The sequence below is a fragment of the Rhipicephalus microplus genome, chromosome X (genome assembly GCF_043290135.1).
Source record: "Rhipicephalus microplus isolate Deutch F79 chromosome X, USDA_Rmic, whole genome shotgun sequence".
NCBI classification, from domain to species: domain Eukaryota; kingdom Metazoa; phylum Arthropoda; class Arachnida; order Ixodida; family Ixodidae; genus Rhipicephalus; species Rhipicephalus microplus.
In genome coordinates this window covers 454,574,042-454,592,555 of record NC_134710.1, presented here as the reverse complement: position 1 = coordinate 454,592,555, position 18,514 = coordinate 454,574,042, and the positions used below count along the sequence as shown (strand labels likewise).

The following is an 18,514-nucleotide window of genomic DNA, read 5'->3' as shown; positions in this document are numbered from 1 at the left end:
CAACGTGGGAGCGACCCGCTTTGGGCTAGGACACTAGCACAACCTATTAGACCTTAATAAAGTTTTTTCATCCATTGGCTACGGTGAGAACTGTTCCGGCAAGTACAAGTATGACCACCGGTGCAGCAGTCATCCGGTCGCCGAGCCAGCTGAAAATGCTCGCGGTCGAGATTCCTGCCCAAAATCTCAGAGTGTCAAAGCCTTGACAAACACCGCCACATGTTTTTCCGTATACAGGCGTTATCCACTGTAAAAGCGTCCAGGATTATATTGTGATAGTAGCACCGCTTCGTTTCTCAATCATGTCAGCGCGAAGCGACGAAAAAAAGGTGGATAAGAAGCGGAGGGGGGGGGGGGGTTGCGCAAAAACTTTCGGGAGGGGGGTTGAACCCCCGAACCCTCCCTTTGGCTACGCCACTGTGAGGCACTGTATTTATTCCTTCTTTAGCAGTGATGGCACGCGTAAATAAATCCAGATTGGTACCTGATCTTAGGCGTATAGTCGGCCCTATACGTTGATATCATAGGAAGGGGGGGGGGGCAAAGAACCCTTGCCTCCTCTTTGGGGAACCGTGCAACGCTTATGTACTTAGTTTTTAATGCATACTATGTTTACTGTGAGTGCGTTCCTAGCAGGTTCTCGGTATGTATGTACGTATAAACGATGTTTTACTGATAAGAGCTTTCAGTGTGTGTGTGTGTGTGCGTGCGTGTGTATGTGTGTGTGTGTGTGTGCGTGCGTGTGTGTGTGTGTGTGTGTGTGCTCACGCATTTATGAAATTGAAGCTGCAGCTAGCTTGTTGGTGCAATATCCTTCACAATGTTATGTTTCCGCTTTTGTACATAATCCTACTTTTCTTATTTTTTGTGCTAATTTTGTGGGCTTGCTGCTTCTGTATAAATGATTTTGTAAACTGAGGAAACATTAAACTAAATTAAAGCAAAATTTTCTTCTGTGTGTGTCATGAAAAGCCCGTGCATGCTCCAAACACAGAGGTAGCTGCTCCAAAAGCAGATTTTGCCTGCTCCAATGCTGCTCCGAAATGCTGGAAGGCATTGTCACCAATGTAGCGAAACATAAGGTAATAGAGTTCTCAGAATGCAGTTTGTCAGTATAAATCAAGTCATTGATTCCCTTAAATTATCTGATTTTACTTTAGTGTAAGCGTTAAGGGATTACGCCGTTACTGTACCGTGAAGGCTCATTGCGGACGGTGCGTTTTAGAATAGTGGGATATTCTTTGTGTGCCAACGCTTGGACCATAGAGATGTCAGACTCGGCCCAGGTGGGGCTGCCAAAAACGCCGCAGTCAGCGCTATCATCACCAAGCTAGTCATAACTGGGTAGTGCGAAGGGCCGTCCGCAAGCGAACGTGTATGGACCCTCCTCCTTCATTGGCGTTGAGGTGCGGTTTCCTGATAATCACGGACCTGGCAAGGTTCCTTCGCCAATCTAACTTTGCTTCAAAGAATTACGAAGATCATCAAAGCTAACTGCGGGAATAATGCAAAATTTGTTTCACTTATCCAGCGTGTTGTACCTCGCAATTGAAGTGCAAGGGAGCGTCGCATGGCATCGATTTCGAGGAAAGCACTTCGACGTGCATTCTGTATCGCCTAAATGCGCAAATTTGGGCGTACACATGTTGCCAAAGCGTTGAAGTGCCTATACTAGCAATGTATCTTACAATCAGTGATACGAAGCTCGCTTTACCAGGCTTGAATGGCCTCGGTGATTTTCGCCTTTGCAGTTACACTCTCCATCCATCTCTCGCTTCCATTGCATTCAGCTGTTTTCTTAAACATCCTATAGAATGTTTTCCTGATGGTTGTCTTCCGTTTGTATACATACTGCTAATGGGAATACATGAGCGTTCACTTTTTCGGCGGACAACGAAAGGCGAAACCGAGGCCTCCGAGATAGCTCCGGCAATCGCGGAGACCAACAGCAAGAAAAGCGTGATTGTGGTCACGACAAACATTTTGCGATTTACCCGTATAACGTACCTGTTCGCATTTGCTAGTTAAAGCCGGAACTGAGAACTTTCAAAGCGTACGTGCGCGATGCTGTTTGGTGCAACTACCTCAGAGTACCGCTGGTTGCGGTGTGTGCGATGTTTATCGCGAGCGTCACCTGTCTACTGTTGCACGGCGCGCAACGTGGTCAGGGGCTCTGTTGAGCTTCATAATCAAAGTTACTAAAGTGCTTATTTGGGCTGGTTGGTACATGATCAACAAAGTAAAAAAACAGCGCGTAACACAGGGGCGTAACACAGGTCCTGTGTAGCGCACTGTTTTTTTTTCCCTTCGTTAATCAAAGTTACCACGGTTCTCCGTCAAGTCTACTCAAAACAACAAAAGGAGACCCGCATTATCACACGCTGTCATGCACCGGCTCTGGAGAACGCGAGTAATTGGCTTACCTAACACGTTCCCAACGGCCCTTATCCAGTGCTCTCGCCGTTCTGCAATGGAACTGCTACGGAAATGGATAAATCTGAAGTCCTTCACGTCCAATTTACAACGCTAGAGACAGCGTCGACAGGTCTTTCTTCGTAGAGCGCCGAACTGTTGTGTCTGCTCTTGTTTTCACCTTTGTTCTGGTGAGTGAACTATCAAGCATTTCATGGCAGTCCTTCCCGAAGTTTTGTTATCGCCCCGTTGAGCTGCAACTAATGTTCAGCGCACACCCGCCGTAATGGTCTAGTGGTTGAGGTACTCGGCTGCTGACCCTAAGGTCGTGCGATCATATCCCGGCTGCGGCGGCTGCATTTTCGATGGAGGTGAAAATGCTGTAGGCCCGTGTGCTCAGATCACAAACGCCACGGAAGTGACAGCAGTTCATCCAGTTCCCAGAAACATGCACCTGACCCACAAGGAAGGACAGAGAAAAGGTAGAGCCAAGGTCACACTCGCCAAGATCATGCGCAACGAAACTCAAGTCCTCTTTCTAGACGCTGCGAGGTATTGGAATCGAGGTGCCTATATGTCGTCTGCGTGGTGAACGCCCATGGCTCGCTCATGAACGCTGCCTCACTAGTTACCAACTTCACTCACGAAGCAGAAGAAAAAGCGATTGCGGTGGCCTTTCGAAGGTGCATGTGATCCGCTGGCATTCACTTCATCTCCAGAACATATATAACAACTTTTTCAGCGGCTCTCGTCTCTTCGAAGGTAGCTACAGTTGTCAACAAGCTCTTCACACATCGCATGGTTCTCGGCTGAAATGCGAAACATTTCCAAATCTCCTGGCTGCAACTCAAACGAGCGGGCACACCAACTGGAGCGCGAAGTCACTTTCGGCGTCATGCGGTCTGTCTCCTCGATTCAATGCAGCTTTCAGGCACCTCAACAAGCTCACCGTCCACCATATGTTAGGACGTCGAACTTTTCCACCTGCTCACACAAAAATCAACACAGCAGAAGTAACCACTTACAGACAGTTGCAGATTCGTACACCACACCAACGATACTAATAAGAAGGAATCCTGACTTTCATACTTTTGCGGGCACTGTGGATACGAATACAACAATTTCCGCCACATGCTCTGGCTCTACTCCGCCAACGTGGCCACTGATTTTTCTGACCAGTCCTCCTAGGACTCCGTGCTTCGAAGCAGAACTCATCGCTCAGCTCAAGGCTGTCCAGAGGGCCAGGGCCATCGCCAAAGACTTTGTCTACCGACCCTGACCTGGGTGGAGCCGCAGAATCGATTGGACGGGTCACATCGATTGGACGAGTCGGACGGGTCACGGAACTGCCATGAAGTGCTTGCTGGTTTACTCGCCAGAACGGCGGTGAAAACAAAAGCAGACGCAACAGCTCCGAGCTCTATACGAAGAAAGGCCTCCGTGGACGCTATCTGTAGCGTTGTGAATGGTCACGGACGTAAAGGACTTCAGCTTTACCGATTTCCGTAGCTGTTTTAAAGCAAAACGGCGAGAGCACTGGACACGGGCCGTCGGGAACGTGTTGGGTAGGCGAATCACTCGCGTTCTCTACTGCTGGTCGCATAAGAAAGTGTGATATTATAGGTCTCCTGTTATTGTTTCGAGTAGCCCTGATGGAGAACCGGGTAACTTTGATTATGAAGCTCAACAGAGCCCCTGACCACGGTGCGTGCGTTGCAACAGTGGACTGGTGACGCGCGTGATAAACATTCCACACGCGGCGACTAGCAGTAAATCTTTGAGGTAGTTGTCACCTTGTACACATCATCGCACATGCATACGCTTTGAAGGTTTGAAGTTCCGGCTTTAAATAGCATTTACGAACACGTACGTTACCATAACCATCGTCAGCCTGAGTACGTCCACTGCAAGACGAAGGCCTCTCCCATGTTCCAGTCAACTCGGTCCTGCGCTTGCTGCTGCCATTTTATATCTAACTAATGCAGTTAGTTATCCGTAATGACCAGCGGTTATCCTTTCTACGCGCTACATGCCCGGCTCATGTCCATGCATGTAGGGTAGGCAGGATAACAGCTGTTCATAACGGTAATTACGCACGCTACACAAGTATGTAAACAGCAAACTGTTGGACATGACCATAATCACGTTTTTCTTGTAGTTGGTCTTCGCGATTGCCGGAGCTATCTCGGAGGCCTCGTTTTCGCATTTTCGCATTTTGTTGTACGCCGATAAAGTAGACACTCATGTATTCCCATTTGCTGTATGTATACAAACGGAAGAGGAACGTCAAGAGAACATTCTAGGATGTGTTAAAAAACAGCTAAATGCACAGGAAGCGAGAGATGAATGGAGAGTGCAACTACAAGAGCGAAAATCACCGGGGCCAATCATGCCTAGTAATTCGAGCTTCGTACCACTCCACTGATCGTAAGATACATTGATCGTATAGGCTCTTCATCGCTTTGACAACATGTGTATACGCCCAAATTCGCGCATTTAGGCGTTACAGAATGCACGTCGAAGTGCTTGCCTCGAACTCGATGCCATGCGATAATCCGTTGCACTTAAATTGCGAGTTGTAATTGCTGGAATAGCTGAAACATATATTCCATTGCTCCCGGAGTTAGCTTTGATGATCTTCGTACTTTTCTTGAAGCGAGGTTATATTGGCGGAGGAAGCTTGAGAAATCCATGATTTTCAGGAAACCGCACCTCAACGCCAAGAGAAAAGAAGGGCCTATGCACGTTCGCTTCGCTTGCGGACGCTTTTTTTTTTTTTTACACAACCCAGTTATTGTGAGCGTGGCGATGAGGACGCTGGTGGCCGAGTTTTTTGCAGTGCCACAGGGGCAGTCAGACGTCTATTATCATGAAGCAACTAACGAAAATGCATACCCTTATATATCAAATTTGGAACGTCTCGTAAGAATTTAAATTGCCTCATGAGGTGACACTAATGTGTGTAAGAATGTTTCAATTTTGTCGGTATGAAAGCTTAAATACGATAATGTTGACTGGTTCAAGCCAATCAGCATTAATCTCTATTCACTAGAGTTGAACGCAGACGGAATATTTTTCTGATAGCTAGAAAAGAAGCTGGAATAGAAAGAGCACAGAAAGATGGAGTAAGCTTGGATACTTTTGTGAGGCCCTCCAAGAAACGCACTTTTGGAGATACAATAAGTCAAATTATTGAAACCCGTAATTTAATTATTTGCTTCATAAAACAAGCACATAAAATGCCTTGTAAGCAAATGAACTGCTCCGAGTCGTCGCTGTCTGTTCTCTAATAAAATGCACCCACCGATGTGGTCTATAATGGTCATGGCGATAGATGGTAATCCAAGACTGGCGGGATCGAATGCCAGCCGTGGCGGCAACAGTTTCGACGCAGGTGAGATGCCTGAAGTCTATGTATCTAGATTTAGGTGCACGTTATAAAGAGCACCAGACGGTCAAAATATTTGGAGCATTCCACCAGAGCATCTCTAGTAACTATATCGTGGTTCTGGCGCGTCAAACGACAACGATCATTACTAATCGAACGCGATCGAGTAGGTTAATAACGTGAGCAGGTGCACCTGGATTGCAAGCCGCGCTTCTCAGGGCAAATTTAGGGCGAGTCACATAAACGAAATGAGCGAGTTAATTTTGCACGTGACACAATCGCCCGATGTCGATCTGGCATGCCTTGTGTCTTTACAATAACCACCGATTGTAAGAAGCCAAAAGATTGTAGAAACGCTATATGGCGCGCTTACTTCAAGGCAAAATGTGCGCTTGCAAGCAACGGACAACTCGACGCGTGTGCCAAGCGAGTTTTAATGAATGTCTTTGAAGTTGGTTTATTTGCTGCACAAAGTACAAAAAGTTCAGATGTGGTTTGGAAGGTGAGAAAAAAGCTACGTATATGTAGCTTGCCTGGCCCCACCTCTCATTACCCAGCAGTGACAGTTACCAGAAGCAAATTAAATCATATAGAGAAAAGGTATCTGAATTGAAAAACAAAGTTATTTAAAGTATACATATATAGCAGGCACTTTTGGAGAAATAAACAAAACATGCGCACAGAAGGTAACAACAGTAACAATATTTCATAATTACAAGTGAGATAGTTGGTACATGCGAAATATTAACTAAAAAGCGAGACATCAGGCAATAACAGACAATTATACAAGAAGCAAGTGCAATTCATTGTTTGAAAGTACAAGCAAATTTTTGTTGTTAGATTAAATTTATTTAACATCTGAGGGACGCTAGACTGCAACGTATGCAAACCATAGTTTGTTCGCGGTCGTGGTACATGCCAGAGTTCTGTGTGCCTCAAGGCGTGTGGGGAAAAGTTTGGCTGCAAGTTTGGAAGAGTTATCAAGGTATTTATGTTCTTACGTATATGAGATCTTGTGGAAGATAGTAGTTTGAGTTAATATAGGTTGTCTAAATTCAAAATTTCAAGGTTTGTGAATAACTGAGATGTGTGTGCACCATACGGCTGATTGGCAATCACTCGCATTGCATGTTTCTGCATTATAGAAAGCTTATGCAGAGCTTTCTTGGAACAATTTCCCCAAACGAGATGACAGTATAGCGAAAGAGCGATTCGAATAAAGTTGTGTATACCAAACGGCTCTGATAGACTGAGAAAAAATGAATATACTTCCTCAGCATGCCTAAAGCTCTTGAAAGTTTTGTGCGAAGGTAGTCAGTGTGGTCGTCCCAAAGCATAAATTCTTTAAAAAATACTCCCAGTGATTGAGCTGTAAAACAAAATTTAATCACAGAGTAATTCACGGGCAAAACTTCTCCTAAGTTACATGATACATATTTCGAGATTTTTCGATCTGAGTGATTTGGGTATCTAGCTGAAGACGCGTGTCGTTAAGAAATGGACAGATTTGTTATCGCAATCGTTCGCCCCAGCCATTACGCCAAACAGACCGCACATTGTCGACCGAGGAAGCTCTGATTGCGCAAAATTCGAATGCGTGTCGACGGCTTCGCAGCCAAAAACAAGCGAGAGACTCGGTATCCAAGCGCGACGCTCGTCCGGGCATCGCGACGTCTCTGGGGGCAACGCAAATCCTATGTGGACGCCAATCAATGAGCCAATAAGAGGCGCCCGCGGGTGTGACGACAGCACGACTCGAATGCAACCAGCACGCGCTCAAGACGTTCGTCGGCTTTATGAGCCAACACGCTCGCCTGATGCGAGAGGGAGTGAATGCTGCAGCGAAACAAGGACAGCTGAGGTGAGAGAGCACCATTGGCGTACTTTGGCTGCATGGTCCGAGTGGCGAGTTGGGAGGCGGCCGCACCGAAGCTGCTGTCACGTACGAAACAGCAGTTTCGGCGACAATGCCTATACAAGTCAAATATCGCTGAACTGCACACTTTTTAAGGCGGCGTATATAAAAAAAACCTGGTGACATTATATAGTGGGTAAAAAGCATCATCCAGCTGCGCGACACTATCATAGCGTGAGGCAGGGGCGTGAGTGAGTGAAACAACTTTATTTGGTCCACAATAGACGCGAGTAAACTCAGCGTCACCTGGCTAGGCCCACTCGGGGACCATCAGGTTAAACCTGACGGCCCTCGCGCGGGCCCTCTGGACGGCCAGGATTTGAGAGGTCTGGTCCTGGGCCTTGATGAGTCGCTTCATTTCCTCTTGGGTGAAAGGGGGACCGGCAGAGGCGCAGCCCCACAGTACATGTTCGAAGTCCGCATAACCACCACACAGGGGGCAGTCCGGGCTTGGAAACCGTTCAGGGTACATTGTGTGCAGTGCCGCAGGGCTCGGGTAAGTGTTAGTTTGTAGCAGTCGGAGAGTAACAGCTTGGGCCCTGCATAGCGAGGAGTGTGGTAGAGGCAGCAGTCTTCTTGACAGATAGTGGTGCTGGCAGGGGCGTAACTAAAAAATGGCACCCCCCCCCCCCGAAAATTTCTCGCCATGGCGAACATAACGAAAAATGACCGTTTCAAGGGATTGCCCCCCACCTGGAATAAGAAAAGTGCTCCCCCCCCCCCAAAAAAAAAAATCTGTCTATGTCTTTGGCGTGACCCCGCTGCTTTTGGCGCCGAGACTAATGTCCCTGTGCTGGCTTTTTGCCTATTACACGACGTCAATCAATCCCGTTTCACTACCAAGATGCATCGCCTGACAAACGAGTGGTGTCACCGAGTGTCTTTCACGCCACGGCTATATTTCGCGTCGATGCAGCAAGCTGCCCCAATACTTTGAGAAATGGCAGCTGATTTCACTATGGCTGGTGTTGTAGAACGAAAGAAATGAAACTAATTTATGCAGGCAAATTATTAGATGTCTGTGAGCTACGCGGACACTTTTCGCAGCTGTAATCACACCCTCGGGAAGATAGAAGATCCTTGCATACGTGAGAAATTTTACTTTGACGTTCGAGCGCTGAACACTTTATGGATATATAAATACATCGACGTGGGAATCGTTTCACGAAAAACATATCATGAAGTCACACTTGTTGCTGTTTCAACAGCAGTAAAATTTCTGAGTGCAGCTGCAGCAGCAAAACGAAACCGAGTGCCACGAAAATTAATAAATTGCGCCTTTTGAACTTTGAAGTATTCCTAATAAATAACCATATGCAATATCAGAGATGGTCTTACACCACCCCTTCTGCCTAGGTCGACCAGAAGGTCAAATCCATCATCTTCTCAGTAGTGCAATGACGCCTCCTCGCTAAGAGAGCTGTCTGCACTCAACGTGGTTTTGCGTAACCGCGTTCGGGATGGGAGGCATGATCAAACTTTCTGCACCTCACGTGGCTTGCAGTGCCTCCGAGATGCGTTCACCTCTGATGGAGTGTTATTGTGTTATGATGACGTCATCGTGTGACGGCAACTTACGTGACATGACGTCACTATGACCGGTGGGTTAAGGAGTGTAAGAATAGCGTTACCGACAAGGAGCGGCGAAGAACGCGCACACAGCGCTAACCTTCAACAACATAGCGAAGCGAAAGGCGTAAGTACAGAGGATGGAGGCATGCTTGGAAGAGGGTACAGTTATGAACAGCGTTCATAACTGTAAAATAACAATCACTTCTGAAGCGCTCAATGTGCTCGAGGACAGTGCAAAATATATAATTGATTAAGATACGCAATTCTTTTTTTTCAATAGCACAACTAATGGGGACGTGTGCGCAGGCTATTAAACTTTATGTTGTGATACGCTTCAGTAATCTCTGGCCTTAATTGTGCGTAGTGCTTACCTAAAACCTCGCAACGCGCAAAGAGGGGTACGTAGCTGCACTCAAAGAAGTGAGTTCCGAGGTGGCTTACCAACATTCTCAAGTTTTCACCTTTTATATGGTAACGCGACCACGGGATAACCCTTTTTTTTGTATCACTTGTGCTGAATCCACCGGCGGTCACTTTTCGCTTTTGACGATGGTGTTGGTGGTTGTGATGTTGTAAAGGCGGGATAAGCCTGGCTTAAATGGCCGGCAATTGTTGCGCTTGAGCACCTTCTAAATGAAACGGGTCCGTCACGAATTGTCACCCAGCCAAGTGTCTCACAGGAAAGCCATCAGGATCCGTTGCACAGCTTTTCCTTGTCATCGTGGGTCCTTCAGGAAAAATGACATCTGTCAATGTCCCGCGCTTGTGACAACCTTTCTGCAACCTGCGTACCATTTATGTTTTTTTTTTCTGCCAAACTGCGGGCACAGCGAAATGAAATGTTCGATGTCACTGATGTACAGACGGCACAAAACGGGGAAGCGCCTTGACCAGTTTTGAATGACCAAGCCAGCGTGTATGCGAAGTCAGTTCTTAAACGGTAAAGCAGCATCACTTGTTCTCTGGAAAGCCCGTGGACTACGCGTGGCTGATGCGGAAACTTGCTGATCTTCCTGAAATGATTGCGTATAACGTTATTATTGTTCTGGTAACTTTCAGGAGCTCTTAGTTTTGGAACGCAAGTTCGCGCTTCGCGTGTGAGGCCTTAGCCTTTACATTGCCTTCAATTCCAACGTGGAATGGGATCCATTGAAATTTTACATTGAAGCTCTTGCCGATCAAGTGTTTAACGAGCGCGAGAGACTGTCTTGTGAACCTAAGTTCGTGAGGTAACCCTCGATGCAGTCGCTGTAACGCCGACTGTGAATCAGTCAGCACTACCACATCTCGTGCAGAAAGCGTTTGCAATTTTCGCAAAGCCGCGGTGATTGCGGCGCTTTCTACTGATGTGGCCAACACAACCTGATCAACGCGGCGTGAAATTGACACGCCCAGGGAGTGCAGAAAGCCGCTGCGCAGCTATCTGTCTGCATGCACACCGATCCGTCAGCAAACTTGTAGGTGACTATGGTACAAGGTGCTAAAATGGTCCAACACCAGAAAATTTGCTTACTCAGCTGGCACAGCACGTTTCATCGGCAGTTTAGGAACGCTGAAGTTACATGCAACGTTCACAAAGCACCATGGAAGGTCGATAGGGCTCCGTTGAGGAGATTTTAAGCCTAAATGTTGAAATGTGTTCATCGCCACGTGAAAGTGTGAGTGAGGTCTTGCTCTTAGCCGCCGGAAAAAGGCCGTGCCTGTGGAGAACTCGCCGAGCCTTGACAGCTGCGTCAACAAAGCCTGAAACGCCAGGAGGCGGAGTGGCAGAGACTCGGCATCATCGCTGACCTTGTTTGACACCGCCTGAGGGACTCCCATTGCCAATTAACGACCCTTTCTGTGCACTGCCTCTAAACGTTCAAACTGGCCCGGTGATGGCGATATCAGCGGCAGCGGGTAAAGAATGCGGCTTGTTATGCGCGCAGCATTCAGCTTGAGCGTCGACATAGGTTTGTTGCCCCAGCGTTCCCCTGCCATGCGACGAGGAGTGTGTAGTCTCTGCATAGATGTGGACACAATACTATCAACCACTCGTCACCATAGTAACTTATCATCGATGGTAACGCCCAGGAAACGAAAACTCGTCGCACGACGAATGAAATGGCCTCTGATATTCAGCGACAGGCGCGTTGACTTCCGATGCATCTCCGAGAAGGGCATGAAGGCGGATTTCTCCGCTGATAAAGACAGTCCAAGTGCCGACAAATGGCGTTTAGTGATTGAAATGACGCCCTGTGCTATAAGGGCTACATGTTTGTGTTGGTACCCGGAGATCCAAATGCAGATATCATCGAAGCAATCGAAGCTTTCGCCTTAATATATGCTAATCCCATGAGATCACGGCATGACAGCTCCGGCTTGCTGTGGCAGCTCCCACACCACTTGTGATCACATATTGCTCTCGTACTCGGCACGATTGCCCCCTGCCTTTTGCCACTTGAGAAGTCCGTAGCAGTGAAAGGCTGCTTCGTCCCTCGTCAAGCTATCTAGAACTTCAGCTGATGACCAGGCTGAAAGATGTCATGACTGGGCACAGCCTGTAGATGCTATAACATTGATCTTTAATAATAGTTGTTGTTTTAATAATAATCTTTTTCGGCCTTATCACAAATGAAGTTTTCCATCACCAACTTCTCAACGCTATTCCGCCGGAGCATGGGTGGAGTTCTGCGTTCGAGTGGCCCACACAACGTCTTTTTTTTTTCATTCGTGTTGCGAACGTATATTGCGTAGCTGTAATCCCGCTTTAATTACCACCACGTCTGTTTAATGGACAACAGCGCTTTGTAGACTGTAACGGCAACGTTGCGAATGTTACAGGCGGTGTACTGTTACGCTGTGATGATATTGAGAAGATTTTTGACCTCGAACATTAGCTGTCTATCTTTTAATGTCATGTTTTCGAACTCTCTTTTTATTTGTCAACAGAGTTTCATCTCTCTCTCGTTTAAGTGCCAGTGAGCAAACCGAATGACAAGCTGGTGGTGGTCAGGTCATAGATAATTATAGGTAATCAGTCAAAATGAACGTCCGAAGTAATAAACAGGTGGCAGTGAGTGAAATGCCGCATGGATGTTTCGTACTATCGGCCTCACTCGTGTGGGTGAAGTTGCCTTGGATAAACTGGTCGCTAGAAGAAACACTGCACATGCGACCTGTTTACATTACATTACACTTCTTAAATAAGGTTAGCTAGCTAGTAATAGTTACAATTACGCACAGTGTATGCCGGTTCCAGTTTTCATTCCCATATATACTTTACAAGTGCGCCGTTTTGTCGAAGTAATCTTATGAGCGTGCTTGATTGATTTCGAAAGCTTTTCATATGCACTCTGCTTCGTGTTTGTGACGAAGAAGAAGAGGAGATCGCAGCAGTTGAAGATGAACCGCTTGATTCGGCGAACTTGTTCCCAGTAAAAGGAGCACTGCTCAAGATGCAACGAAAGCGGAAAGCCCAGCGTCGGTAAACTGATTCGTGGCGAAATGCGTCAGTCTTTGCGCATGCGTCACAGTGCATTTAAGTGTTACCACTGATGTTCGCGTTAAATTTGGAAGGTACTCAAACATACACGTCAGTCAAACAATGCTTGTGGAACAGTGGGCTTTATTCGTGAAGCAGCATGCAAGGTGAAGCATGGCTCGCGCCGAGCAATACAGTGCGCCACAACTTAAAGGTAAAAAAAGGTGGTCCCTGTGAAATAAGAGCAACTACGCGTGCCAATGCCCCCTCTCCCCACCCCCCTGAAAAAGAACCGTCCTGATGCTGCACCAGCTCAAAACACGCAACAAACGATTTCATAAAGTACTTTTTAACAATGCCACATTTGTTAGCGCACTTAATAAGAGTTATGGTGCACCACACACATGTCTTCGGATCGTGCGTGGCGCTGATGTGACGTCGTCACACCATCGGTTAAGGCCTCATAGTCCACTGCACTACAATCTTGTAGGGTCCATAATATGACCACAGGAGCTGTTCATCCAGTCCACGTTGTCGAATCGGTGTCCTGACCAACATAGTCGCCGAGTTAGTATTCCATGTTGCGTCGTCGAAGATAGTGACGGCTATTAATTCTATACTTGTTCTTGATACGGAGGCGGGCGAGCTGGCGAGCTTCTTCAGCGCGCTGCAAGTACGTAGCAACGTTAAGATTTCCTTCTTCGATGATGTTCGGCAGATAGCCAAGGCATAGCGTCCAGCGTCGTTGCTGGGTTCGCTCTGTATATAGCCGAACTTCCAGGGCATCACCTCTATCGTTTATTTAACGGCTGTGTGGTATGCGGAGGTCATATGTGGAATGATCGTATCCTACGTCTTGAGTTAGACGTCGATCTACATGGCCAGCATATCGGGGACGGTCTAATTCTATGCGCTCGGTGAGGCCATTGGTCTGTGGGTGACCATGGTCTGGCGGTGGTCCGTCTTCTTGTATCGGCTGAGTTAGGTCGAAAGTAAAGGCAGTACCTCTGTCGGTGATGAGGACTTCTAAAGTGCCATGGCGTAAGACGATATTTTCCACGAAGAGCTTGGCTATAGCTAGGTGGCACTGCCTTGGAGCAGGGCCGTCGTTTTGGTGTAACAGGTGAGGTGGCTTCGACGATCCACTTCTCTTCGAAGGTTCTCTTGCGAAAATTTTTTCTCAGTCAGCGTGGCTCTGCCATCCTTCTTGTAAAAAAAAACAATCAGCAGCACGAGAAAAAACTAAAACACGAATATACGAAAAGAGAGCTGATATGGACAAGCATTCTCTTCATGCTAATCGGTTATAACTTATTGTGCGCAGTATTTTCCCAAGTCAAGAGCCCCCGCCCCAAATGCGTACGTTGACATCATTTTTATTTAAAACACGAATTATGTAATTCTCATAAAGAACTATTCATTAGTATATAACCAAAATAAAATGAATGTGCTTGAAAAAGATACGTTGACTTCTGAAACATGGCTTTCAAGGTAATACGAGGAGGCCACTTCATTGGTGGGCTCAGGTTTTGACGCCAAAAACAGAAAAACAGATTAGAGGCTCCATTGCAGGTATATCTTTACCAATATAAAATTACAATGCAACTTAGTGACGCTTTGGTAAGTCAGAAAGCGAATGACGACTGACCTTTTTCCACGACTCGTACGTGTCTCTCATTTCTCGTGCAGTTCATACCAAGTACTCTCTCGGACAGTGTGACCCACTCCTTAAGACCCGTCCTACAACAGTTTTTTCGGCACGCCGGCACTCTTCCACAATATCAGCTGATGCTTGCGATGTTCTAAAGGTTCGAGTCAGATACTTTTCGAATTCATTCAGTCCCGCCATGACCCGTGTATACTGGCAAAGCGGTGATGTGGCAAAAGACACGAAGACGTACGTAAATATTTTCTTGAAAGTAAAAAAAAAGAACTCTAGCATTTCATTCTTGAAGGAGGGTGAGAACACACAAACAAGGGAAGAAACACAAAAATGACGTTGAGTCTTCAGATACCTATACTTCCAAGAATTGTAAAATAAATTCTCAGGATCGGATGGGAAAACAAAGAATGATGTTAGGGTGTGAACTTACGAATATACTTCGTGGTGCAACAAACACTCCTCTGCCGCCAAGTCTCAGCGATGTATTGGATAAAAAAAAGTCAATGCTATAGGGTTGTGTGAATATATGACATCTTTGAATAGAGAATGGAATAACGTGCTATTCGATTCAGTACTCCAATCTAATAGCACATTATTGATCTACCGAATATTTTTCGAATAGTTTTTAAGTAAATAGCTACCATGAAAAGTGCATGAAGGAACGAGACGTGGAAACAGCGAGGGGTAACTTTTCTTTTTTTAACCATCCACTTACCCAGATGCATGCAGCCCATGTACTTACGGCACTATCGACACCATATTGACCGCGGGATGGAGGCGTTTTGCTTAAAACTCCGCTGTCGCTGAAGCAACACTTGTGACACTTTGAAATTTATGGTAATGTCAACTTACAAAAATTGCTTATTGTCTACCTATCAAATGTATTTAAAAACTATTGACAAAGCAGCTCCTCTAGTAATGTGGCCACCGCTGTGCTTCAGTCTGCAGTTACAGAATATTTAGACGGCTCTAGTCGCCGCTCAGTTCAAATAGCTTTAGTTTTCTGTGGATTAAAAGCAGCCGTAAAGTTCTTTTTTTATAGCTTGTGAATGTTTGGTTCAAGTAAAATGGGGAACTCTTGGGCTGTGTGGAAAATGGTCAGCGTACCAGTCAAGGCCACCTTAGAAAATTGTTGCGTTTGAATTCGAAAATCATTCTGATATAATTCGATTCGTATTAGATTCCGTTCTAGATTTCGCACACCGCTTTAGTGAGTGCCATTTATCCTTAAAAGAAATTTTGGCGCCTTTCTCCATTCGGGAAAAGGGACGGGAGGCAATCGAAGTTGGCGTGCGCATGCAGGACCTGCCTTTTTATTTTTTTCATTTAGCGTTGCGCAATAAACCTTACTAAAGGCTTCCTTCTTCCATGCACGAGAATCAGACCTCCTCTCAGGTGCATAGCAACACAACGCTTCACTTTGCAGGGAACAACAGCAGTCGCGCGTTCACATGCAGTAAGTAGTGAAATGCGTGTGGACCGCGATAAGAAAAAAAGTCAGGTTGCCATAACAGAAGAGACTGATCACGGCCAAGCTCACCGCAGAAAGAAAATAAACTTTTGAAGAACGGTGTGTGCAAGTTAGCACGTGACCGGCGCACCCTAAACGGTGGCATTTCTCGACGCTCAGAAAATCCGTTTGTTGTCGCTACAACACCAGAACGTTGATAAAGACAAATCCGAGAATAAAGACGTGGATGGGAGCTCAAAGTTCTCTCATGGTTGAGTCATATGGTGCTTTAAAGGGTACAAAATTTATTCTAAACACAATTGAACGATACCTCATGTCAGACTACGTTTGAACACGGCAATGCTTCAGCGTCTGTTTGTAGAAAACTCACGTTTACATCAAATAAAACATGGCCGGCACTTGAGATATCAAACGCCAGCCTGTGGGAAACGCCCCAATCAGTTGGCTCTCTTTTACAAGTATACTTGGCTGTTTCATACGGAAGGGGGACCTTTCCTCATGCGTTTGGAGGAGTGAGCGGTGTGATCAGCAATGCGCCGCGCATAGCGAGTATAGAGTTGGAAACGCGATCGCTTGTCATTGTGTGCTTTGTCCCGTAAATGGTTATCATCATGGCCACCTTTCAAAGTCGCCATTCTGACATCCCTCTGTTCATAGTGTTTCCATATATTAACTATAAAAGACTCTGGCGCTGCGATTGTTCAGCGACCGTGGAAACGATGGGTACATAGATTTGCCAAGCTTTCGGGCTTGCAAGTTTCGAACGCAATTGTGGCTTTGTTTATTGTTGCGTTTTGCTTTTGTTTTGAATAAAACAACGAACAGCTGTGAACTTCATGACCCTAACAAAGTGGCTCACGGGGCTAGTCGGTTAACATGCTTGAGGTTTAACAGTGTGAAAAATACACGGCAGACAGGAAAAGGACGGGACAAGCGCAGACTTCCAACTAAAATTTTATTGACAATGATGCTGTTAATATACCCGAGCGAACAGAAAAAAAGAGTGAAAAAAATGACAGATTTAACGATACAAAATATTATCGACAATCAACGTGCCTGCTGCGCCGACCCTCGCAAGTAAAAAAAAAACATAGCTCTCTTTCTGAGAGAGCAACTGAAGGCTTGCTTACGCATGCACTTCTTTCAAGCGCCATCTGTGCAGCCTCATAAATTATACGCTCGTGTTCTTCTTTAATCTTACCGAGAACTGTTGTCTTTTGGAGTGCAGCGACACGTGCTCACGTGTTGCGGCAGGAAGTCATCTTTGCTATTACGAACATTATTGGCATGTTCCCGTAAGCGTTCATTTAGGCATCTGCCCGTCTGGCCCACGTAACATGCGCCGCAAAACAATGTGGTGATCTACACTACGCCTAGCGCACAATTGACAAATTGCGTCCTGTGCCTAACCATGCACTGCTTTCCTTTTGTCTTTATGGGACAGGTTCGGTTTGTCAACAGGGACAACTTGTCAGGGGCACTTAAGACCACCTTCACGTTGAGGCGCGTTCCTAATTTCTTTAGGCGGTGTAACACAGAGTGCATATACTGAATGACCGCCATCTTTTCCTGCTTTTCCGCTGTGGTGCCCATTCTATTACCGCCAATGCCCATACGTTTGCTTTTCCCGTGCATTGCCTCCGCCACAGAAATGAGCAAAGAGTGTGGGTACCCCTCTCTTTCTAGGCGCTTCGACTGTGCCAGGAGACTAGCATCCAAGACGTGGTGACAGGCGCCTCTCTAAGGCGCCCCGCCGCGGTGGTCTAGTGGCTAAATGTACTCAGCTGCTGACCCGCAGGTCGCGGGATTGAATCCCGGCTGCAGCAGCTGCATTTCCGATGGAGGCGGAAATGTTTTAGGCCAAAGTGCTGAGATTTCGGTGCACGTTAAGAACCCGAGGTGGTCGAAATTTCCGGAGCCCTGCATTACGGCGTCTCTCTTAATCATATCGTGGTTTTGGGACGTTAAACCACACATATTAAAAGAACGTCCAGGCCATCCAAGACACATCTGTCACTTTCTTGTGTCTTGTAAAGCCAGGACGTTCTTTTATGGAGTAAGCCAGCTAACGGTGGTGAACGAGTAGGTAAAGTTGCCGCTTACCTCACAAACAATGACCTATGTGTTGTACCTTCACACAAAGAGGGAGGGTTCGCTGTGTTGTCGAGAGGCCTTTACTTTGAAAAAGCCGCCCAAGCAATTTTGTCTGTTCTTTGTGCGTGCGAAGGTATTAATATTCCTACAATCAGATTGAGGGCGAAGAATCTGTGCTGAGTTAGATTTGCCAGGCTTGTCGTGAAGAATTGCGAAAAGTGATAAACTGGCCTAAATATGTTCTTTTCAGCTAAGACTCACAAAAAAGAGCACCTTTTCTCACAATTGTTTCAGAAAGGAATTTCTGGCAGAATGAACTAGGGCGGTTTCTGTAATATAAGCTGAAACTGCTTCCTGTAGACGACCCTTTTAGAATAAGCAAGTCTGGAGAAGTCGTCAACTTTCTGAAGCAGCATTCAGGCGCGAGGTCGAGGGCTTTCTTGAAAGATATAATAAAACCTGTATTACTCACTTCCGCAGAAAGGTTTGATTAGGTGCATCGAACCATGCATTGACGGGTTTGGTGTGCTGCTATT

General features: G+C 46.3%; 1 protein-coding gene across 2 annotated transcripts in view; it reads left to right on the top strand.

The window, feature by feature from the left end:
- The window catches only part of LOC119161682 (uncharacterized), a 207,592-nt gene that overhangs the window by 48,412 nt on the left and 140,666 nt on the right, over nt 1-18,514 (top strand). The window contains exon 1 of one of the 2 annotated variants that reach the window (XM_075880630.1): nt 7,556-7,661. The exons of the other annotated variant lie outside the window; for it this stretch is intronic. Within the exon in view, the coding sequence (XP_075736745.1) occupies nt 7,560-7,661 (102 nt within the window). The 5' untranslated portion in view covers nt 7,556-7,559. Of the gene's footprint in view, nt 1-7,555; nt 7,662-18,514 lie in introns of those variants that run through there. 2 annotated transcript variants of the gene reach the window in all.